Source organism: Hippocampus zosterae, chromosome 4 (genome assembly GCF_025434085.1).
Source record: "Hippocampus zosterae strain Florida chromosome 4, ASM2543408v3, whole genome shotgun sequence".
NCBI lineage: Eukaryota > Metazoa > Chordata > Actinopteri > Syngnathiformes > Syngnathidae > Hippocampus > Hippocampus zosterae.
In genome coordinates this window covers 26,810,364-26,832,923 of record NC_067454.1, presented here as the reverse complement: position 1 = coordinate 26,832,923, position 22,560 = coordinate 26,810,364, and the positions used below count along the sequence as shown (strand labels likewise).

At 41.0% G+C, this 22,560-nt stretch overlaps 1 protein-coding gene across 1 annotated transcript; it reads right to left on the bottom strand.

Moving 5' to 3' along the window:
- Positions 1-3,344: 3,344 nt before the first annotated feature.
- On the bottom strand, positions 3,345-21,350 carry LOC127599751 (src substrate cortactin-like). The gene is made up of 15 exons (XM_052063965.1): positions 21,182-21,350; positions 20,059-20,167; positions 19,885-19,958; positions 19,676-19,805; positions 18,764-18,874; positions 17,212-17,266; positions 16,380-16,490; positions 14,270-14,380; positions 12,559-12,669; positions 8,941-8,996; positions 8,795-8,864; positions 6,701-6,951; positions 5,262-5,379; positions 3,954-4,022; positions 3,345-3,742 (listed from the first exon to the last, which is right to left on the bottom strand). The coding sequence occupies exons 2-15, from the start codon at positions 20,140-20,142 to the stop codon at positions 3,606-3,608; spliced, it is 1,488 nt and encodes a 495-aa protein (XP_051919925.1). The 5' UTR covers positions 20,143-20,167; positions 21,182-21,350; the 3' UTR covers positions 3,345-3,605.
- Between the last annotated feature and the right edge of the window lie 1,210 nt (positions 21,351-22,560).

The following is a 22,560-nucleotide window of genomic DNA, read 5'->3' as shown; positions in this document are numbered from 1 at the left end:
ACTTGTCAAGAATGGGAATCCGGGTGGCCACGAGAAGCATTTTTAAACGGTACACGTGAGCTACGATACTTAGCACGCTGCAAAAGTGCGTCCCATGCCTTGTTCATCTCAGTAGCCGTTATGGCTATCGCTCATTACGGCATGCGTGTGTAAGTGTGTGCGGATACGCGCGTGTGCGGTAACCGGTCGATCGCAGGAGGCTGGTTGTACGAAAAGTAGATGTTTTGTCAAAAAAGTTTGGGCACCCCTCCGCTACAGGATGAACTGCAAGGGGAAAAAAGCTTTTAATCATGAATGCTCATTGTGTATTTGTCGCCAACTTAGTCATGTTGATAGCAGGCTAATATAGCTCATATAGATACATACAGCATGTGTTGCCTTCATAATAAGGCTTTTTTATTTTTTGTCGCTCCAATAGTATATTTTGGTCCAATATGGCTCTTTAAAATTTTTGGGTTGCTGACGCCTGGGTTAGTGCGTCGACCGCACAGTGCATTGGTGCAGGGTTCGATTCTGGCTCAGGCCTCCCTATATGGAGTTTGGATTTTCTCCCGGTGCCTGTGTGGTTTTTCTCCAGGTACTCCAGTTTGCTCCCACATTCCAAAAACATCCATGGCAGGTTAATGGAACACTCTAAAATGTCCATAGATGTGAGTGTGAGCGTGAATGGCTGTTTATGTGTGTGTGCCCAGCGACTGGCTGGCAACCAGTTCAGGGTGTGCCCTGCCTGCTGCCCAAAGACAGCTGGGGTAGGCTCCAGCACCCCCGCGACCCTTGTGAGGATAAAGCTGATCGCAAAACGGACGTATCTACAATATAAAGAAAAAAAAATCCAGCCCATTTCCGTTCAATGGACACGGCAACACTACCTCTTAGCGGTCGGGAAATGGGTGGCTTTGCAACACGTGAACGTTGTGTTTCCGCTGATCTACAAACGCACATTCGACAATTCACACACAGTCAATGATAAACAATTATCAACAATGATAAAAGCAGGTATAACATAACAAAAACACATAAAAATCGCAAATATATTTTGGTGGATGTATTACTGTCAATGATTTTGAGACAGCTCTCTCCTCATCGACAATGTAAAAAATGGCATGTATTATGCATCGATCAAAATTATTTTGCTGCTTTCATTCCATAAATGTATGTAAGCACAAAATTAGGCATGATGAAAGATTTAGAGCACCATTTACCATTAAAGATAATTCACTGTAATTCCAACAAAGGACAATAGTTCTTGTTAAGGAATTATTCCGCTAGAAGTAGTAGTAGAACATTGTTGAATTTTATCTTGGTATGAGAACTATTGACACTAGTCTCTCTCCTGAGAATCTGCTGAAGTAGTTAAAACAAAGAATGTACTGTGAAGTTTAGAGCCCATTTCCCTTTGGTTAATTAACAGCCCCCCAAGGGTTTTCTTGCCTCCACCACCTCATAAAAGTCCCTGAAGGCTCTCAAGTGCCTTCAAAGAGGAACCCTAATCTCAAGATCTGTGACCAGCAGCAGTGGTCTATACTTTATGGTGTTGTTCCTTCCTGTTGGTTGTGTTTGTTCAGACACTGAAAGAAACAATTTACAATACGGTTGAAGGTATTTCCTGCTCAATGTTATTACAATCAACTTTAGTGCCCTCGACCCCCACCACTTCTGGGGCCCCCCTCCACGGGACATGTTTTAGAGGAGCTGTTATCTCAGGTATCTGTGTTCCTGCCATCGCACCAAATGGGGGGTAGTGGTGGTCTGGTCTCACCTCACCGCTCCTGGCTTCCTCCGGCCACACCGGGTCAGATGACATGTTACTTTCTTTGTTTCGGGATTTGCATGAGAGGCGTACCTCCCCGCCCCTCATTATCATATTGTCTCTATATAATCTCATGAATGTGTTTCTTCGGGGCTTCCTGATGAAATCTGAGACTCACAGGAGCCCGAATCGATTCGTGTTGCGTTGCGATAAACTGAAGAAAAGACTACGTGGTGTTGGGTCTTCTTCCACCTTATAGAGAGATAAAAGAATCTGTAACCAAGGAAGGGCCAAGAGCAAATTGACAGCTCCCATTCCTCAACATTCTCTACCTCTCAAAATAACAAATCATAACAGCTTCAAATGCTGACCTTATTTGGAGAATGTAGCTTTCCTATCTAAATGGCTGCAGTGGAAACAACAGATACTTGCAACTTGTGAATGTCAAAATTTTTCTCCAACAAACTTGATATCGTCCGAATGTGTAATCAAAGTACCGGTAATAACATTCAGTATACACCACTGTACAATAAATGTCTTTATTGGCGGGGGGGGGAAAAAAAACAGGGTTGATGTAACTCAAGCATAAGAACAGAAAAAAATCATTTGAAAAGGTCACTTTATTATAAAACCCCAAAAGATGCAAAAGAATAAAATTTCTCGCAGGCATGCGCTCACCAATGTATGCACGCACGCGTGCGCACACACACACACGCACACCCTATTTACGCTACACAACCAACCAGCAGCCTGTTACAAATATATAGTGCTTGGAGAGAACATTCCAATAACAATTTGATATGATACCTCCACTGCAGGCAAACTTTTTTTTCTTCCTTACTGAGCTGGACACGTTTAGTCACCATGTTAGTAATTCTCCTGAACAGTGACACAGCCACACCTAATGCCAAGACACAAGGTGCAAGATTTTGGACACATACAAATCCACAAGACGTGTCCAGATCCAAAACAAACAAAGCAAAACAGCAACCCGCAATGGAACATTAAACATTTTTAACCAGACCATCTCTCTAAGTATCATAACTCTTGATCGCTCTCTGCGCAACTCAATGCGATCAACAATATTCAACAGTGAGTTGTCGTGTAATATTGAGTTTGTGATTTGCCCAAGTGTACATTTAGATGAAGGTCCCCTGAAACCTGTGAACAGCTTGAAGATGAAAACCTGTACGACTGTGTCCAAAGATGGTGGACTAAAACAGATTTGTATGCTGCATTAATTTACAAACAAAGCTTCAGGTTTTTATGCAATATCAAAATTGGTCGCAGTGAAAGTAACTGCGCACCTAAGGAAATATAGACCAAGGAGGTGTACAAGGGGTTATCGTCAAATTGTTTTGGTCCCTGCTGGGGGTACTGGACAGGCCATAATTCCTATGCAGTCACCCCCTTAATATTTCCCTCATGCTCATTTTTGTTAACACAGAGGTCTTTGGTAAAAACTAATCTTAATAGGTGCAGTACCTTTTGATCTCGATATATAATGTGTGGAAAATGCATCCGGTTCTGTTTTTTATTTATTTATTTTTTCAGTTGTAGATCAATGCAGCCAAAGCTTGAACTTTTTTTGGTCTACTTTCATGTTCTCCAGGAGTTGAGTCATTCTAAGGTAAGAGTGTGCTTCACTCAAAGGAACAAAGTCAACGTACAAACAAAAAACAAATGCAAAACCAAATACTTGAGGTGCTGATGGAAAAAGGCGCAGAGCAGAAGAATGCCGATTTAAAGATGTCTTGCACAGTGTTGGAGCGCTCCGAAATTAAAAGGAGAGAAAATAGACCAACGCATGAGAAAAATCGAAGTTGACAGCCTCTCCTTTTTGGGTACGGTGACATCATTGCCGAACTTCAACGTAATTGGCGGGGAAGAGACCGTAAGCCCCTCTGCAAACGCCACGCCACCAGCCCTCATCAATCATCTCAATGTTGGTGATGATGTCATCGGGGTCAAAGGAGATCTCATCTTCTCCAGCTGAAATGGGAAGTTCTCATTGGTCATGAACGTAGACACAAATAAACTGCAGCTGAGATGCAGAAATAAGAATCAAGTAATTAAATCCAACATCTCAAGCATTTCTGCCATCTTATTCTATTAAGATGGAACAAAGTTCCCATGATGAATGCAATACATTAATAAAACATGTTCCAGCACCAACATTTTCACAGCTTTTTAGTAGCCTCACCTGCTTGGTAGTCATACAGGGCAACCGCGGTCACCCCGGCGTCCTCACCGGTCTCATACTGCTGCGTCTCTGCAACAGAACGGCCGTTCATTAGGGCTCGCCGACTGAGAGCTTCAGTACTATAATAATAATAATATGTAATCATAATAATAATGATAATTGCAAGGGGCTGCCACTTTGATATATCCTTAAAACATGACACATTTGCTAAAACTAAATTGACTCATAAAATGTTATCAAGAATTAGTAATGAAGACAGTGAGCCTGCAATGACCAATCAGCGCAAAAGACAACAAAAACAAATACCGTATTGGCCCGAATATAAGACGGCCCTGATTACAAGACGACCCCCTCTTTTTCAAGACTCAAGTTTGAAAAAATACTTTTTGAACACCAAATTTGTATACAGAAAATAATTACAGTACATCTGAAACAAATGACTGCAGTATAAAAATATATTTGAGAGAAAAAGCATGTTATTTTGCCTCATTCAAATCTTAATATCTGAATATTTAAATATGTAAACTAAAGTGCAATCACGTTCGTAAATGAATGGCTTCTGGTTTTTGAAATGTAAATTACATCATAACTTCTCCTCAGCTGTGGGTTAACCCGGCCAATCTTCGACCCACTTTTCTCCACATCAGGTGTGTCAAATTCATTTCATATGGTGGGCCACATATGGCCTCGGTAGATGTAAAGTGGGCCGGACCATTAAAATTATACCATACTCTGCTATAAATAACCAAAATAATGTCTTTCCTTTGTTTTGGTCTAAAGAAGCACAAGAACATTCGGAAAATGTTGAAATTTAACGAACAGATCTTTTACAAAACATTTCATGAAGCTCCTTAGATTTCCTTAGCCCAGGGGTGCGCGCACGCACGCACGCACGCACGCACGCGCGCCATGATGAGCAGCCTGAAACTGAGGCTTACATTGAAGGCAACACATGCGGTGTGTATCTATATTAGCTATATCAGTTGACTATCAAATTGACTAAGTTTGATACAAATACACAATGAGCCTTCATGATTAAATGTTTTTTTTTTCCCTGCACTGCATCCTGTAGAGTTTTTTTGACGGAAGATCTAATTTTCGACCAACCAAACTCCTGCGATTGACCCGTTACCGCACGCGCTTACACTGTGATGCAAATCCTCATTGACAGAAATGTTGACATTTAATTTTCTACACATTTTTACAGCATTGGAAAATGTTAAGAATAGCTCCAGGGAGCCACTAGGGCATGCAGCTCTGGAGCCGCGGGTTGCCGACCCCCGGTATAGATTATATCAAGAAGCTTACCCTCAGGCGGGCTCTGGTAAAGCGACTCCGGCTGTTCGTAGTGACCCTGTGGTTCTGGGTCATCATACAGCTGGTCTCCATTCCCATCAGCAGCTTCGCTGGTAAAATCATCTGCAATCTAATGATGATAATATGTTCCGTTATAAGTGTGCGGATTTACCGTTGGCATCTGCTTAGAAAGCACATACGTGGATTTACTGGTAAATCTTTGCAGATTACGACCAGATGACGCACACCATGCGTTCTTTTACTGTACATTATGTAATTGACTTCATAGCAACTCTATCTTGTTGCTATGAAGTTTCTTTGCTATTATTTATGGTGTCCTAAAACAGGCGACATGCACAACAGCTGTTACTGGGCCCATTGTCCTCTCTGCACAATCTCCAAAGTGTCTTCAGAAGATTTCTGTTGGCGCTATATGAATAAAACTGACTTGACTAGGATAAGGTAGTCTGTAGAACACATTCTTTGTATGTTTGTTTGCATGCTGTTTGTAGATCACTTGGGAGTCTGGGGTGCAAACTGTTGGTACAGCGGCCCAACCAATTTTTTAGGCCTGTGGCAGAATACATTTTTTTGATAACCAATGAATAACTCTCTCCCTCACTCTCTCTCTACAAATAAAATGAATACAATAAGTACTTTCATCGATTCCCTTATTTCTTGACACAAGAGAGAAAAATTTATAGTTTTTTGGTCTTTTCTTTGGATGGGATTTTTGGACTGTTACTACCGTATTTTCCGCACTATAAGGCGCGCCTAAAAGCCTTCCATTTTCTGAAAAGCTCACAGCGCGCCTTAAAATCCGATGCACCTTGCGTTTGGTCATTACGGTAATATTTGAAACCCCAAAATGGCTCTTTGTTATAAACACGTTTACAACGCAGAGTTCAAACTTAAGGCGATCAGTTACGCAGTTGAACATGGAAATAGAGCAGCGGCAAGAGAGTTCAACGTTAACGAGTCAATGTTATAACTTGCTGTTAAGTGAACTGTGTCGCTGCTATATTAATTACGTTTTACTGACATCTGATCGTTCTGTTGGCATTTGCTTGAGCGTAGCTCCATCTAGTGAATGCAGATGTCGATTGCATCTTATAATTCAGTGCGACCAATGTATGAAAGAAATTGCAAAATAGGCCATTCATTGATGGTGCGGCTCATAATCCAGTGCGCCTTTTAGTGTGGAAAATACGGTATATAGTTTCAGGCCGATTAATTGATCTGGCCAAAGTTGTCTGCGTTCTCAAAAGTGCAACAACAGGGATGGGGAAAAAGTTGACAGTAGATTATGGCAGAGCTGTTCCTGTTTCTTTTGCAGTTTTGTGAAAATGTCAACACAGAGTACTGTGCTGTGTAACTGCAGTCTTCTTTTCTGTCTAATTTATGACCGTATGACAAACAAAGTAGAAAGTCCTCTACGTCTGGAAGCACACCTCGTATGCTGAAGAATAAGAAGTCTGGACCGGTGGAGTCGGGCTGGGAGTGGGACTCGGGCTCGCCGCAACAGGAACCGGAGAAGGAGCTTTGGCCTGCTGTTCAATTCTACGCCGTGCCTCCTCTTGCTCCTGTTTCTCCTTGGCCTGTCGACGTGCTCGCTCATCTTCAGCTCTCTTTCTGTCCTCTTCCTCCTTCTGCCTGGCAATATTCTCAAATTGGGCCTTAATGCTTCCTGTGCTGCTGCCCGCTGGATGAAAGGAAAAACAATTGGAGAAATGAGATTGGGGATCAGTTTTTGAAAGCAACCACTTCCGCTTTTGTAAGTGCACAACCAGGAATTAGTTCCAGTATCTGTCTAAATTGATACCGATTGTATCAAATTGTTGCTCAATAGCATTTTTGAAAGAACTGGAGGAAAATGGTGAATGAACTACTTGGCTACAACCAGCAGAGGCGTTGTTGATTCAGTAAGCCTACTCGCTGACGTGTAAATAAACAACAAAACAATATGATGTTGGCTACACCTACAAAGCCCTCTCCTCTAACAACACTGGGATCAAAACAGGTAGTATTTTTGGCCATATAAACTTAACACCGGTTTCAGAAAGCAGAGAAAACTTTTTTTTGTGAAAAGAAACACCAAGCAGAACCTTGCCTTTGATGATGGCTTTTTGTTCTTGTGACACCACTAACGATAAAACAAGACTGAGAAAGGGCTTTTGATGGCAAAATAAAGACATAAAACTGTGGAACATGCTGTGACTATCGCTGACTCACTGCATGGCTCGAGTTGAACATCAAAGGCTTTTTTGATAGCGCATCATCTTTTCTAACAATCGCAACACACTTTCTATTTCCGACCACAACATACACATTTTACATTATTCGCATTCGCGCTCAGTGGAACCTCATCCTTGGCATGGATGAGCGACTGGATCTCTGTTGTAATGCTTCTCACACTGCGTAACACATAGCTGTAACCTGAAAAACTAGCAATATCCCTCCACATTCATAATCATACAATCACAACTTGCCGTTACATTTGAGACATCTGAAAATCATTTCATTTTCATCCTTTCATACAATCACAGATGCCTCGACAGACACAAACTTCCCCCAAAGACGTAAATAAAGCATTAAACAATCAGAATAGCGCTTAATATTAAGAAAAGGCAAATTGCTAAATGGAGTTTCACCGGAAGCACTTGTCGTACAGGAGCAGAAACATCTGTGCTCTTACGTTTTGTAGGCAGACTACATACGTGTTGTAGTGATATTTATGAGACAGACAAATGAGAAGTGCTGGTGACATTTATGAACGTTTAAGATTACAAACGGGCTCAGGGAAGACAATGTATTCTATTCAGGTGTGAGGTGCCAAAACCTGTCTGACTTCTAACATGTTCACAGTTAATCGAGATGACAAGCTGAGATTTAAGCCTGTATCCCGCTGAGTGGTGACGGTTTGCAACTGTTATACTGAATGTTAATTTTTCATCAAGGTTCGTTCAAGGCCGCTAAAGGCTGCCAGACGTTTGCCAACAATTTTAATGGTCGCAAACTTTTGTGTTTTGCTTTTTGTCGCAAGATGTTCAAGAAAAAACAAAACAGTTGGGCTTGAACAAATCCTGATGCTAACTCAACATTCGCTACCTTAACAAACTTTAGCCTTCAGTAGAATTCAGACTTTACCTCATAATATTTATCTTCTACTCAAAAGCAGTGCTGATAGTAAAACCAAAGCGATGTCACTCAGCCACCATCAGTGACCTGTTAAAGTCATTACTAAGGATAGGTGCCGAGTGCGAGTACTATACGGATGCTTGGGCTGAATTCTAAACAGCAGGACTCCACTTGATGAATACGAAACGTCCACTGAATTGAATAAGTTAATTATTTATCAAAATCCGAACAGTTTTTCCCTTGCAAAAAATGAGTGACTGTCAGGAAAACAGCCTCTATTTGTGTTTGTTAGCTTGGCTAGTCCAGTGCATTCAAAGTAGTGGAGTTTTCTCAGCTTTCAAAATTGCCAGGCATCGCAACGTCAAGTTTGAGGTCGCGAGAAACAACAGATACTGGTCAATGCTTACCAGCCTCCACAGGTCTGGTTTTCTGGTAAGATGATTTGGGCTTCTCAACATCCTCGAATGTGCCTGCACTCTGTCGAGCACAGCCAAAGAAATGTGTCACAGTCATCTACATGGACATGTACACAAGGATGCAAACAGAAATGTACCTTATCCATCCTGTCATTCTGGACACCAAATTTTCCTCCAAACCCTTTGGAGTAATCTAGGGGAGGAGAAGAGGTAATGAATTGGAGGATCCATTTGACTTTACCCCAGGTATTTCAACCACAGTCACTTTCCAAACAACTATCCATCCGTTTTCTGTACAGCTTCTAATTTTGTGCAGCTGCTTTTCATTTCTGCATTAATTTAGTGACTATATTCAAATTCATGAGCGGTACCTACAAAAAGTCTTTGTATGAGACCTCGTAAGAGCTCCGATGAAACAGACTGTGGTTGAATTAGTTCACGCAACACTAAAACTGGAAGATTCAGAAGAATAGGATGATGGACTCATGCAAACCTGTTTCAGGGAGGGAGAAACAGAAAAATGCACAGCAGACGGGCAATCTTAAAAGCCAGGCGCTTGGACAGTCAAGCGGCCATTTCGCTTTTGCCACAAACTCAAAATCAGCCATGTCTCTGCTTGGTCTCATTGGAAGACATCGCTAAAAATGCAATGATCATACCACTAAGCGACTATCATGCAACAAAATGCACTGGCCCAAAATAACAAACAAAAGAAATACGCATCATAGCAGTGCGAGAAACTGCAGGGGAAACTGATCATTGAGGCACAACAATGTATCCAGCCATCCTCAACTTCTAACCACTTGTCATCGCTGGGGTCGAGGTGAGCTGGAGCCTTAACCGGCTGACTTGGGGTGAGAGGCAGGGTACGCCCTGGAGTTGTCGCCAGTCACACCTACGCGCAGTTCAGTCTCTTCAATTCACCGATGTTTTTGGAAAGACGTCCAAGTACCCAAAGAAAACGCCACAGATATAGCGATGGAGATTCAAAGATGCAAGTCCAAAGTGTGCTGAATGCTAACCAATACATTATATTGCCAGAAAAAAAATGTGATTCAAATTTCACGTTTGTCATTATGGAATGTAGCACAGCCATCTTATGTACTCCTATAGGGGCCTTGTGATTGGACCTGAAAATTCATCAAATCCAAATCGACATTGCAATGTAGCAAAACGCAATTTTCAAAGGTGTCAATTTGGAAGAAAAAAAAGTTGGTTAGTCGGCTTTTGTGTACTTACGGTATGTAATAAAGCGTCTGTTATTGGTTGGGCTTATTTTTAAAAAATATGTGAGAAGCACCTTGAAAAAAATTGCATACTAAATCAGTATGGGAATATTGAAGGAAAAAAAATGCAATTTGATGTTTTTTTTTTAAATCGTTCAGCCCTACTGCATGACATCATTGAAGGCAGTCGTAATAGAGACCTAATGCTCCTTCTGCACCTTTGAACAGCTTGCTGATGAGCTGATCATTTAAATCTGGCGTGTTACAGCAGAAACATCTAAAACGGGCAGGACATCAGCCGTCGAAGACCAGAGCTGGACACTCTTGCCTTAAAATTACCATTTCGGCATACGGTTACTCGTGCCTGTTGTAGATTTGCTACATTTACTGGAAGTTCTAATGAAGGCTCAGGAGTAGGTTTGGAGGAGAGGGGAGAAACAACATTGCCACAGGCCAACCAACCGTTTTGGAAAATAGTAGTACTTTCCTGGAGAATTCCACAACTTGGACCTGTAATCTCATTCATAATACGTGCATTTACAATAGGCTGGGTATACCGAGTAGGCCATCCATTTATGAATTTACTGCCCACCTGTTTGCCATCAATCTGAGGGCTTTTGTTTTTCGTTTCTTTTTTTTTTTTACATTGAGCAGCTTTGAAACAACCTATTAAGATTATGACAGCGGAACTCAAGGCAAAAATTTCCCTTGGAAAAATATGTTCTATGTGCCCCTATGAGTCTAAACTCTGTACTCATGTTTATATTGAGATTGTGGACTAAGAAATTAGATGAATCCATTCATTATTAAAAATATCTCAGGAGCAAGCCACTTTGCTCGATACTGCCCTCTGCTGTTGAAAGAAAATACCACATTCTGAAACTGTCAAAACTGCCTTTGGGCAAGCAACGTGAACATCACAAGACCAAACGCAGAAAACAGGTGAGCTGTGACCACGCTCGCAAGTCAAACCCAAAATGGCAGCCTCCTAAAACGGATGAAAGATATGCACTCATCTTTTTAATTCTTATCCCACGAAAGCAATATCAATAAAAATACAGAGTTTAGCCTTGTGGGGACACAACATCCTGGCCTCAGTTGAACTGACATTGGAGGACGATGGAGTATAGCAGCACTAGAAACCTCTTTAAAAATAAATAAATAAATAAATAAATAAATAAAATTACGTGCAAAGTTCAGTGTATGAGACAGCGGAGCACAGCCCAGCAGTGGTGGGAGTTAACTGAAAGAGGAGAGCCAGTGTTTCGGCAAAGTAGAACATGGCCATGAACTGAAAAAGAAGGGATATAATCAACGACAAAAAATAAAAAAAAAACAATCAGTCAATCATTGGCTTTGAAGCTGATGATACCACATGTATTTTGTCAAGGGATGGCAAGACATAGACCAGGCGTTCTAAAATACGGGAAGGTGTTGAGAAAATTATTTGTGCCTTTCTGTGACTCATGCTTGGCCAGGTTCTCCTTGTACTCATAGCCCAGGGCACTCTGGTCCTGCCTCCCCACCTCTACCCCATACTGACCTCCAAACCCCCGTTTATAGTCTGCAACATAACACACACAAATACAGACAGTATGGACAAACAAAGATCATACAATACAATACAAACATGGATAATAACAAGGGCAGACCTCTCGTGGCGGAGACACAGACCGGGTTATTAAAGGTCCAATACCCATTTGGTCTTGACAGTGCTTATGACTTTGTATGTTTTTGACTCAACTATTTTCAACCTGCGATATTCAAAGCTACAATGATACACAGGCAGTGATTTTTTTCCAGTCTGCTTTGTGTGAGAGTATCTCCTGAATCAATGCCTGACGTTTAATTCTACATTTTAGCCAGGCCTCCAACTTTCTTTCTTTGTTCCCCTTTTGGTTTGACTCACACAGTGAGGAAGTAATTATCCTTTGCAATACATCACATCAAACACCAAAAGAGAAGCCCCATCAGAAAAAGAGGAAGGCATTTCAAAGCCTGCAGAGGAGAAATTGGACATTTTCTTATTTCTTTTCAGAACAAACTATCATGGATGAACATAATGGTGTACTCAGGCAGTGTTAAACTTGAAGCACTTGAGCTTTGATGAGTCACAATAATTCCGGAGAGAAAAAAAAACCGCACTGGATGTAAATATGACAAGATATCAAGCCAACAATGTATCGCCGTTATTAAAATTTATTTTCAAATCCTGCCAAAATTCACCTTGAGCAGGCAATGTTTTTGACAATTTATCACCAATTTGGGAAATAATCATGTCTCCCAACAAAATATCTGTGAAAAGTGGAGGCTATTTTTTCGGCCAATTGACTGCTCTAACTTTGTCTTTTTGTCCAAATTCTGAGCACAATTGATGACTTAACAAGGATCTTAAGGGAATCTCGTTTATTCCATGTGTTTTATCCATCCAAGGCACCACAGTATAGATGCACACGCAAACTTCATATTTCATGGGCGGCCATCTGCAACATCCATGTACTGTATGTCTGAACAAGTCAAAGATGGTACCTTTTTGTGACTCGTGGAGCTGTAGTTTCTCCTGGTGGTCCCACCCCAGAGCAGATTTATCCTGACGGTCTGTCTGCACACCGAATTTGCCACCAAATCCTTTGACATAGTCTGGAGACACATGACACAAAGAGTTGTTGTCCACTTACTGAATGAGCAAGGAAAAAAACGACCTTTGAAATTTTATTTTGAGAATTAACTGAAGGGGGAATTAATTTTATACAGTTTTTGTCGGATACAACCAATGGGAGCAGATCACGCAGAGAAATGTGGTTCCAAAGTAGTCAGGATGCAAGCTCGTGTCACTGCTGCAACTTGCTGCAATTTAGAAAATGTGGCTACTGGAAGCATGATGGGAAATTCTTGGCGTCCCTTATTTTCAAACAGACATATCTGCAGTCGACAGTTAGCCAAGCAAGCAGGACAGTATCACATTGTCAAGTTTGTCAGACAAGCAGCTACAGGATAGTTTCTCTGCAGTGCTGTGCTTTAGAGTCCAGGCAAGTCTGGACAGACCACACATTCTCATTCAGAGCTTCTGGGAACAAAAAAAACAACAACACTTGAGCAATGGCATTTTTAGCACAGTGGACAAAATAGGGAATAGATACGAAAAATCTGAACGTTAGCAAAACCAAAAACAAAACAAAACAAAAGTCAACAATTTGAAGGCTGAAGCGTCAATAATGGTTAAGTTACAAATGTCGCCATCATTTTTCCTGTCATGTTACATTAATTCAGCTAAATCAGTAAAACTCCACAGATTTGTTGAGAAACCCTTACTTTGTCTTCTCTGGCATGCTACGCTGCAAAATATTCCCAGAAACATGTGCCATTGACTGCAAAAGAGACTTGATGATGTGCACACAAAAATACAATGTATCAATATTGGAGTTGCGAAAATCTGGACATGAAAATAAAAGCCTTAAAGGTCTAGAAAATATGAATTCACAAAAAATCTATCACGGATGTTCCTGTGCTTAGTGGGAAATGTATATATAGGAAACATTTTTTTAAAAGACTTCAAAGACTGTGTACTGATTTATATTGGGCAGATTCTAAGTGTTCAAATCAATTTATAGATCTCTTAAACATCGAACATGGATACAGCAGGTAACTCTCTGGCTCAGTTAGGTTTTTGAAAACATTTTCACCACCTTCCTTCCCTTTCATTACGCGAAAGGTGTTGTTCTAAGTATTCTGGCGATATCAAGAAGTATTGTATATTTGGTCCGTGATCTACCTTCAGCAAGAATATTTCAGAATGTATTGAATGACAATGTACACAGAATTTAAGATCTCTCAGGTTGAGATAAGAGAAAGTGACAAACTGGCAATTTAACCTTAAACATCCAACTTGGGTTACAGGCATCAATGAAATATTCATGAAACGTCCGCCGCGGAAACAGAATTACCGCACGAATAGGCACTGTAGCTGGTGTGCAGAGTTGCAGGCTGTCTGAACGATCCCATTTAATTTTTAAGCAAGGTGATTCATTGAAGGGATGAACAATGAAGTGATAGTGCCAAATGCACAGCATGGCAAATTGCTACACTCAAAAAATGTTTTTAAAAAACAAGTGAAGCCCCTTTTGGAACCTTTAAAAAATGGGAATGGGTACAAAATTATGTGCATTTCAGTATGCAGACAATATAAGTGAACTTGTGTCAAATGTCAGTCACTTGTTCATTTCTATACAATGATACCAACCTTTCTGAGACTCGTGCCTCTCGGTTTTGCCCTGGTACTCAAAGCCCACAGCACTCTTGTCAATTTTGTCGGTCTCCACGCCAAACTTCCCACCAAAACCCTTGGTATAATCTGCCCAAAGGCCACAGCAAATGGTGAAGCAGGAGGCATTCCGATGAGGAGAAAAAAGAGAAAGAAACAGGATGATTAAACGACGATGGTCCGCACGTGGATGGAGTAGTGAAAATTCGGAAAAAGGATTTCCTGTTTCAGTCAGAATGACTTTTGTCACTGAAATAACAGCTAAAATAGTAATTGCGAGAACGTAAACATGTGCCGAGGGCCCGCTGAATTGAGTGAATGTGGTGCCTTGACACGGGGAAATGCCGCCGGAGGAGGTTGCGTGGCCCGCTGAGGACTGCCTCGACGGCAGCCGTCAAAGGCCGTGCAGCATTCGAAAGGGACCAGACAGCTCACAATTAGGCTACTTTCACACTGCATGCAGGGCATGATGACCAATTGGGATGTTTTGTATTCCCATCCTTTTATGTACTCGTTCACATTACCCTCCCTGAAAGAACAACCAAAAAAAAAAAAAAAAAAAATCGGACTTCTAATGAGGAGGATTCGCCTGTGAAGTGACATGCATGCGTGCATGCACACAAAACAAGCCGTCACCAGGCACTTTTTACATGGAAGTAAATATTATCTTGCATGTCATTGTTCATTTCATTTCTCTGTTTACTACATCCTACGGCCTTGCTTCTCTGCTTGCACTGTCCTCCCTTCCAACGAGAGATCCGATCAAAGACACAAGGACTTTAACAGAGGAGCAAGGGGGCAGAGGGACGAATATTTGCAGAAATGAGACGATTGTCTCGCAACATAATTTCCTGGAGATCGCAATTAAAGTCGATGATACACCACTGACTCATCACAAATCAACCTTCTCCCATGGCTCAGTTATTATTATTGTTACACTCTGTACTATATGTCCACTTTATGCTTCATGTTTCAAGTGGGGTTCAATTCAATAATGATCAGTTACTCTTCATAACGCCCTGCGATTGGCTGGCTACCGATTCAGGGTGTCCCCTGCCTACTGCCCGAAGACAGCTGGGATAGGCTCCAGCACCCCCCGCGACCCTAGTGAGGATCAAGCGGTTCGGAAAATGGATGGATGGATACTCTTCATAACTTGGAAGATGCAAACACTTTTATGAGTGGTACACTCCAAGTGTGTCTCTCGTCTTGCCCGCCACAGCACCTTGAGCGCGCTGCTTGGACAGGCTCATAAATGCAGGTCAAGTGTTGACATTTTACCTTGAATTTAAAGACAGTGGAGAACTATAAAACATTTCTTTACGTGGCCAAAAGAATTTGAGAAAATAGTAACCTAATTCCATCAAATTGTATAAACAGGTAGGGCTTTATTTAATTATGTACTTCATATTTTGCTGTACATTCATGTGTTGATAATCAATTAGTCTGTCCGTTATTTAGTTGATTAAGCAATTAACTGGTTTGGAAATATCTCTCCATTTTTTTCAACCCCTTTATTCCAAAACATGACAAATTGACAATGCAAAAAATACACAAAATGTTTTTGATTCCGTTACTAGTTTGGTCCATAAAATGTTAGAAAATTGGCAAAGGTGTTAATTGTTTTCCCCAGAGAAAAACAGATATTTGCATATACCTTATTATGATCCAGCACAAAGATAATCAATGGAGGGCAACAGTAATCTGAGAATATTTATTGCTGCAAGGCTGAACTTTTAAGGATTTGGACAATGTTAAGATAAACACGGTCTCAAGGTGATTCATTGATTGTCAAAGTAATCACCGATTTATTTGATCAATCAATTAGCTGTGAACTGATCGTTTTATTGTTGTACTTCTAGGTAGTAGTGGGTTTGGCATAACAACCATGAGCCAGTGGAATTAAGTCATTTTGGAAACAAATACTGCCCCAAACAGAACAGACGCTCAGCTCAACATGTATAATCACACTAAAATGACAAGGAATGACAGCAACACAGTCTGGCATGGATTACAAGAATTTTCCCTCCTGTGGTCTCTTCATTTGGAAGGCCCTCATGTGCGTTTCATGTTTGAACTGAAAACCAACCTTTCTGGGACTCGTGTTTCTCGGTTTTGCCTTGGTAATCAAAGCCCACTGCACTGCGGTCAACGCGATCTGCCTGGACACCGTACTTCCCTCCAAACCCAGTGTTATAGTCTACAAATAAAGCAAAAGTGAGATGTTTAGTGGTCAGGGTGAGACATAATCGAAGGGCTGGTCACTTCAATATCTAAGCCTACATGGAAACTCCCTGGCATTTTGGGGAGGTTTTAATATCAAATGTGACATATTAAATATTCATAAAATGGAATGATAAAAATGTGTATTGACTTCATTCAGAATTAATGCATTTAGTTCTTAAATTAATTATGCATGGTTTTTTATTTTACATATACAGCCCAATGGGATTGTGGAAGGCGTTCGTTTTATAAACTGTGCTTATGCCTTTTCATTTTTAAATGATTAAAAAAAAAAGTCATTTGTAAGTATTTTTTTAAATTTCAATGGCTGAAATAACATTTGCAAGCTTTGAACCAAAGGACAAAATTAAAAAAGGGAGATTGTAATCAAGGATCATCGAACTGCTGATTAGAGGACGTTGTCATCGGGATCATACGAGTTTGTCAGCTGCAGTCTCTCCCTTATAAACAGTTGATGTTCCAAAAGAGACCGGCGGGGCTTAGGGAACAAACAAATCATTGGTTTCCTGCCAAATATTCAACAATCTTGAGGAGAAAAACTACTCTTCAAGTGTAAATCAGTATAAATATCAAAGACTGATGCAGGAACAGTCAAGTAACCAAACGCTTCAGATAAAACTGCAAATTTCAAACTGTGATATGGGGTTAGAGCTCAGTTACCAAAGTTGCAACGTCACCTTTCTGTGAGGCGTGTTTCTCTGTTTTCCCAGCATACTCAAAGCCCACCGCAGACTATAATAATAGCAGAAAAAGGAAAACAATACAGTATTTCAAATGATTTAGGTCAACAAAATACAAGTAATAATGACACATGTATCAATATTGAAATCCCTTTAATGTGGATTTACTGCACCTTTACAACCCTGCCTTTACAACGCTCATTCAACAGTTCAGTATGAATGAGTAACACAGTAGACGGACTTAGGGGTGAGAGCGGTTCTGCATTCTGCCTTCACAGAGGGAGGGTCAAAGTCGCTGTGACGCATGTGTAAATGGAAAAGGGCATCGCGGGTCAGCAGTGTGATGTTTTGATGATGTGTGCACCGTGTAGAACAATTGAATATCTGAATGGCAGCTATTCGATAGCGACCAGCTAACAATACGATACCTCCATGTGTGGCGGCAGTCAGTATTACAGCACATACAATTTGCAGAGCCAACAAGGCGCCTGGAACGCTAAAGTTTACAATGGACTTTCAAACAAAAGTGATGTTGAACGCGCCATCTCGACACAAAGGCTCATGAACTTTGATGTTGGAAAAAAATAGAAAAGGAAGGGGTGCGGACATATAACATTTGCATATAAGCAAAGAGTGTGTTTCATAGAGGGGGAAGAAACAAAACTTGGTGAGTAGTTGTACAAAAAGCTTTGAGTGGGTCTTGAAGTCTTTCAAGAAAAATGGAGGAAAATAGCAATGGGGGAAAAATTAAACTGCATTTTTTGTGATTACAATATGTAAACCTGGGTGTCTTATATTTAATAGCACAATGGAAATGTAAGAAAAATAAATAACCGCAACTCCACGCGTAAATAAAAAGACAAAGCAAAAAGGGGAACTCAAGGCAAAAACGTTCTTGACAAAAATATATTTTATGTGCCCCCGACCCCCAGTCTAAACAATATTCGGATTGATAAAGTATTTGTGGAATAAGAAAGTCAATGAATCCATACATTTTTCTCCATGTCAGGAGACAGTCATTTTGGCCCTCTTCTATCGACTTGAGTTGACGTCAAAAGTGCCCTTGCGCTTGCATTGCAACCATCACGAGACCAAAGCCAGAAAACAGGTGAGACATTTGCAATTGAGGCGCGAGGGCCATTTTATGTTGACTTCGGTCAAGAGCAGGGACGCGGAATACCACGAAAATGGGATGGTTGAAAACGGATGGATTAAGTTGTTTAATTCTTATTCCACCAAGGCAACAGTGATCAAAGCCAAAGAACATTCAACATGGTTTTGCAAGCAAAAAATTATTGGCTCTGGTTCTGCTTGTAAATTTCCCCATTGTGGGACGAATAAAGGATATCTTATCTTAAAGCGAAGGGCCCTGGCTGATTTGTCTGATGCAAAATTTGCTGCTCAGCTCCCTTTCAAGGAAATTACGGTACCTCAATACTGCTGGGTGTCATTTCAACAAACAGCTACTACTTTTGCTGATGCTCCTCCTACTACTAAAATTCATCCAGACATTTGAAGTTTTCAATAAGTGATCAGAAATCGGACATACCTGGTCTACGCGGTCAGACTGAACTCCATACTTCCCTCCAAAGCCCTTCGAGTTATCAGTCTGGGAGCAGTGCTTGGATAACTTGCTCTGGTATTCATGTCCCACAGCAGACTGTACAAAATATACCCCAATATCGTCAGGACACAACAATACGGAGTCATCCATCAGAATGCATTCTGTTATTGGCGGTGATTAAAATAGGGTGATCAACGAGAGAGAGAGGGCGGTAAAAAATGAGCGGTATCACTGGAAACTGAGCTAGCTCATCAGAGATTCATGCACACACACAATGAAGTATCGCTCACTCATCAAATTCATGTTGCGCTAGCTGAAGAGGAAAGACTGAATGGACCGAGCTTCTTGCCAGGACAGATGATTGTGAAACAACACAATTGAGTTCCCGATGTGTTGCCAATGAAAGACAAGTAATAAGTACTACATCTCAAAAACTGTTTTAAAGTGATTCAAAGATAATGAGTCAATAAACACTTGAGGCAATATAAAGCAATTATTCTTTTTGATGATCAATGAATCAGTGAGATTTTTTTTTAATTTAAATCTGTACAAATCCTCAACGGGAAATATTATCTGACTTCTGTCGTCCTCCATGAAAGCAGACGGATTATCTTTGTGCAGAAGCAAACAAATCAGAAAACATTTGCTTTGACTGGGTAAAACAACAGTCAACAATTTGCCTATTTTCTGATATGTTACGGAACAAACCAGTCACTGATTCATGATTAATTTCTGCATTTTTTGCACTGTCAATTTGAAAGAATGTCCTGTTTTTTAATAAATGGAAGTGAAAACATGTTTTTAAATCGACAGCATAATAGACAGATTAATCGATTATTAAAATAATCATTATCCACAACCTCAATAAAATCAACAGCAGATTTTGCTTTCCTGCACCTTGTCCATGCGGTCCTGCTGAACCCCAAATTTTCCTCCATATCCATGCGATGCCTTGGGCATGTTATCCAGCTCCTGCTGTTTCAAGCTAGTATGCTCCGTTGACACGGTTTCGCGCAGCTGGTGGATACTATTCCAACGGGGACAAATAAGTTAATGACACATTTGTGGTTGGTCCTGCAAGCAGACAGAGAAAACTACATTCTCACTTTATGTGCCCCTGATGTCCTGAGCCAGCAACTGTCTTAGCACCCCAACGCTGCTCCTTCTCGGATAAATCATTCTGGAAACGTAAGGGGAAAATACACAGAAAGATGGTGAGTAGGACAATGACTCTGTGTCACATAAAAGGAGACGTGGCTGAAGATGGTGTGCAAAGCTACCTCAAAGTCGGGGTCAGTCTCCCAGTCGTCACCTCCATCATCTACAGTCACTTTAACTGACTGTCCTGCTGCTGCCTTCCACATCTTTCGTGAGCTCTTGTCAAACACTCTTGAAGTACAAAAACGCATTCAATAATGCAAACAGAGATGATATTAACCATGTTAAATTTGATGACAATTTTATATACAGGTATGTCCATTTAGCTCCATGTACTGTTTATTGGAATCACATTGAAGGTCTATACCTTGACACAAAATAGAGATCAAATGTTTAAATGTCAAACAATGGTGTTTAAATGTCAAACAATGGTGTTTAGCTTTGGCATTGCTTGATCGGTGGTCATTATTGTTCCTCCTGATGTCATTTTAGATCTGTGTATTACAAGGAAAAAATGGGAAAGCGTCGAAAAGTGGAAATTTCCTCGATCTTCACAAAAAAAGTGTAGTCACAAACAAGCTCACACAGACCAGGAAGCAATCGCCTGTGTGTTGCCAACATGACATGCCGAACTCCGACGACACAACCACACCCTTCTACGACTCGTGCACGAACCCTGAATATCTGGCATTTCTCTGATTATGACAGCAGTCGTTTGGGAATGATTTTGATAAGGTTAACAAAGAGTGTCCGACAGAGGGTATACGTTCGAATTGGGTAATCCCCAATAATCCTTTCTTCGTTGATGAAGTTGATGACTCACGTAAAGTGGCTGAAGCGTGCACTTTATAAAGTCAGCCAGGTATTTCATATTCAGGGAGCTAAATCCCAGCACATATAACACAGCAATTGTTTGAAACGGAAACAGCACAAATGGAACGTCTTTTACCCTTTGACCAATGACATTCAAATTTTACGTGCCGTCTTGCCAGGAAGCTGTGGAAAAAGGTGAGCCCCTTATTTTTGTGAATTATGTCGGCATATGTTCACACGCATTTCAGGTGCCAACAGCGTTGTGCTTGGGTTGCGGAATTGTGTGTGACAGTCTGTCTGCGGCATTTCCTGCTCCTTTTTTCCCCACATAGCTAGCTGCTTATGCTAACATTGCCAACTGCGATTACGCAGTCGGCGCAAACTCGGAGAGGCCAAGACATTTTCGAATGGAATTAAGATTTCCACGCTCACCGTCCAAGACAAATGGAGCTGCGTCCAGAATCCACTCAGTCGGATCTTCAGGAAAAAATAACGTGAGCGTGTTTTCGCCCTGATCGAGATGGAGAGGAACGCTCAACGCTGTCGGGATCTTCCTGTTCTCCCTGAATCCCGTTGTCAGACGTGATGACGACACAAATGGGCGTGTGGTGCGCTCTTGCGTAATGCCTTTGATCTGTCGACCGCCGTACGTTGACATTACAAGTGCTCGACAAAAAGTTAGAATATCATGAAAAAGATTATTTGTTTCAGTAATGTTAGTGAAACTTGTGTAGCCTGATACATTCAATTTAGATGATTACTGTACATATACCTCAAAAGGATCTTTTTTTAAAAATCACTATCTCACAAAATTAGAATAAAACTATACAAAGAAAGGAGTTTTATAAATGGCCGACCGAAAACTATAAACTTGAAAACTATGTACATGTACAGCACTCAATACTGTACTTAGTTGAGGCTATTACTTATTACTGATTCGTCTTACTGTTTATTGTATATGTTAAATCGCTCCATGTACAGCACTTTGTATGCAGCGATGGCTGTTTGAAAGTGCTCTATAAATACTGTTGACTTGACTTGACTTGAGGCTCCTTTTGCCACAATTACTGCACCAATATGACGTTGCATGGAGTCGATAAGTGTGTGGCACTTCTCAGGTGCTATGAGAGCCCAGGTTTCTCTGATAGTGGCCTTCAGCTCTTCTGCATTGCCGGGTCTGGTGTATCGCATCTTCCTCTACACAATACCCCATAGATTTTCTATGGGGTTAAGGTTAAGCGAGTTTGCAGGCCAGTCAAGAAGAAGGAATACCATGGTCCCTATATCAGGTACTGATAACTTTGTCACTGTGTGCAGACACCAGGTCTTGTAGGACAATGAAATCTACATCTCCATGGAACTGGTCAGCAGCAGGAAGTGATGTAAAAATTTCCCTCTAGACTGCTGCATTGACCTTGGACTTCAGGAAACACAAAGGACCAACACCAGCAAATAACATGGCATCCCAAACCATGACTGACTGTGGAAATTTGACAGTGGACCTCAAGCAACGTGGATTCGATGACTCCCCCTGCTTCCTCCAGACTCTGGGACTGTGGTTTCCAAAGGAAATGCCAAATTTGCTTTCCTCAGAGAACATGATTTTGGACCAATCGTCAGCAGTCCAGTCCTTTTTCTCAGGCAAGATGCTTCTGACGTTGTTTGGTGTTCAAGAGTGGTTTGACACAAGGAATGCGACAGTTGAAACCCATGTCTCGCATATGACTTTCAAAATATTCAAATTTTCTGAGATAGTGAATGAGGGTTTTTTTAAATTAGTTTTCAGATGTAAACATCTAAATTTAAATGAA

What these genes read in the sequence shown, in the direction of transcription:
- LOC127599751 (XM_052063965.1), bottom strand. Translation starts at nt 20,142, where the DNA reads ATGTGGAAGGCAGCAGCAGGACAGTCAGTTAAAGTGACTGTAGATGAT. An exon ending in GCTCCACGAGTCACAAAAAG is followed by an intron (nt 8,997 to 12,558) that starts GTACCATCTTTG and finishes CTCCTCCCCTAG; the next exon opens with ATTACTCCAAAGGGTTTGGA. An exon ending in AACCAGACCTGTGGAGGCTG is followed by an intron (nt 6,952 to 8,794) that starts GTAAGCATTGAC and finishes CCTTTCATCCAG; the next exon opens with CGGGCAGCAGCACAGGAAGC.